This window comes from Eimeria mitis, genomic scaffold, assembly GCF_000499745.2.
Source record: "Eimeria mitis Houghton genomic scaffold, Emh_scaff2877, whole genome shotgun sequence".
NCBI classification, from domain to species: Eukaryota; Apicomplexa; class Conoidasida; order Eucoccidiorida; family Eimeriidae; genus Eimeria; species Eimeria mitis.
Genome location: NW_013571216.1, coordinates 1 through 2082, shown reverse-complemented (window position 1 = coordinate 2082; position 2082 = coordinate 1). Strand labels below are relative to the sequence as shown.

At 62.2% G+C, this 2082-nt stretch overlaps 1 protein-coding gene across 1 annotated transcript; it reads left to right on the top strand.

Moving 5' to 3' along the window:
* Nucleotides 1-217: 217 nt before the first annotated feature.
* On the top strand, nt 218-793 carry EMH_0059790 (3' exoribonuclease family, domain 1 containing protein, putative; the record flags this gene model as incomplete). Its single annotated transcript, XM_013497718.1, has 1 exon — nt 218-793. One exon carries the CDS (start codon nt 218-220, stop codon nt 791-793), a length of 576 nt encoding a protein of 191 aa, XP_013353172.1.
* Nucleotides 794-2082: the final 1289 nt, after the last annotated feature.

Sequence of the window (2082 nt, the reverse complement as noted above, 5' to 3'; positions counted from 1 at the left end):
CTGCTGCTGCTCGCATATTCTTTGTGTGGGGTGTTGCAGTTGCTGTCTCCTTTTCTTCTGCTGCTGCAGTTCTCTCTCTCTATATCTTTTTCTCTTCTTGCTGCTGCAGCTCCCCTCTCCCTGCTGCTGCAGGGGGGCCCCCGAGGGGCCCCGTAGCTGTTGGGGGCCCCCGGTACCCTCTGCCCCTCCAGGGGGCCCCCCTCTTCCTTCCTAGACCATGGCTGTCGACTCTTCTATACAAACCCAAACAGGGGCCCCCAATAGGGTACAGGGGCCCCCCAAGGGTAACCAGGGGGCCCCCAAGGTAGAGGAGGGGGCCCCTATGGGGCCCCCCAATGGTGAGCATGGGTCCACTAAAGAGAACCAGGGGCCCCCCATAGGGCCCCCCCCTCTGCAGGGGCCCCCTGGGGGCATAGAGGGGCCCCCTGGGGGCCCCCCTGGGAGCATAGAGGGGCCCCCTGGGGGGCCCCCTGGGGCCCTAGAGGGGCCCCCTGGGGGGCCCCCTGGGGGCCCCCCTGAAGAAGAAAGTTTTTTTGGTTTGCCTACGGCACTGCGGCCCGACGGCCGTCTCACCGCGACGGCGCTGAGGCCAACAAAGATTGAGTTGGGGCCCCTGAGGGGCCCCCACGGGAGCGCGCGGTGTACCCAGGTACGAGAGGCTGCAGCAGCAGCAGCAGCAGCAGCAGCAGCAGCAGCAGCAGGAACTGTAGAAGCAGAAGAAGAATATGTAGGAGGGATGTCTCAGCAGCAGCAGCAGCAGCAGCAGCAGCAGCAGCAGCAGAAGCAATTCTAGCAACGGGAGTGGAGGAGTTCCCAGCACCATCTACTGTACCTACAGCAGCAGCAGCAGCAGCAGCAGCTACTGCTGCTGCATGCATGCATGCATGCATGCATGTGTGTGTGTATGTGGTTTGCTGCTGCAGGGGCTGACGGTTGCGTTGGCTACTGTGGTGGGGCCCCTCGATACCCGGGGGGCCCCCCCCACCGAAGCAGGTATTAGTGTGTGCGTGAGGGCCCTCTATCAGCAGCCTACAGCAGCTCGTATGTCTGCTGCTGCTGCTGCAGCACGAGCAGCAGCAGCAGCAGGAGAGAGTCTAGGGGCCCAGCGCGAAGCAGCAGCAGCAGCATATGCTGCAGCAGCAGCAGCAGATAGAGGGGGGGGCCCCCAGGGCCCCTCATCTATAAAGAAACGTTCGCTTGACTGGGATAGATGTATGGAGCATAGGCTGCAGCAGCTGCTGCATGCAGCTGTCTATACACCCCAATTCCCTCGGTGTATTATACAAGTTGTTGTGCTGCTGCAGCAGGACGATGGCAGCAGAGAGTCTTGCTGCTGCAACGCAGCTTTTGCTGCTGCAGTGCATGCGGGGCTGCCTCTCCGCTGGCGTTGCTGGGCCCTTTCTTATGCTTCTCCTGCATCTTCTCCTTTGGGGGCCCCCCATGGGGGCCCCCACCAGGGGGGCCCCCACCAGGGGGGCCCCCAAGCAGGGGGGCCCCAGGGGGCCCCTCATACTGAAGGTACTGTGTATCTAGACCCCACAAGCGAGGAAGAAGCAGCAGCAGCAAAAGTAGAGTGTGTTATTACCGACCCCACCACTGGGTACTTGGTTGGGGCTTTCTCTTGCATGCGTTTAGAGGGCCCCAGCCGTTGCAGCATTGGGGGGCCCCTCGAGGCCCTGGGGGCACGGGGGGTACAGGGGGCCCCCCAGGGGGCCCTCAGGGGCCTCGCTGTTGCTGCAGCACGAGTTATCGATGAAAAAGTAAGACACCAAGTTGCAGAGATACTCAGAACCTCCACTGCAGCATGGGGCCCCCCAGCTGAGTAGGGGGCCCCCCCCCTACTCCTCCCGGGGGGGGGCCCCTAGGGGGGCCCCTAGGGGGGCCCCTAGGGGGGCCCCCAACCTGAGTAAGGGGGGCCCCCTGCAGTTCAGGGGGCCCCTAGCCCTAGGGGGCCCTCTGTAGCGTGAAAGGGGATCTAGGGGGGCCCCCTCTACCCCTTCTAGGGTTTAGAGGGTACTGGGGGCCCCCATTTGTTTTGCTTATAATTTATTATATATATATATATATATATATATATATATA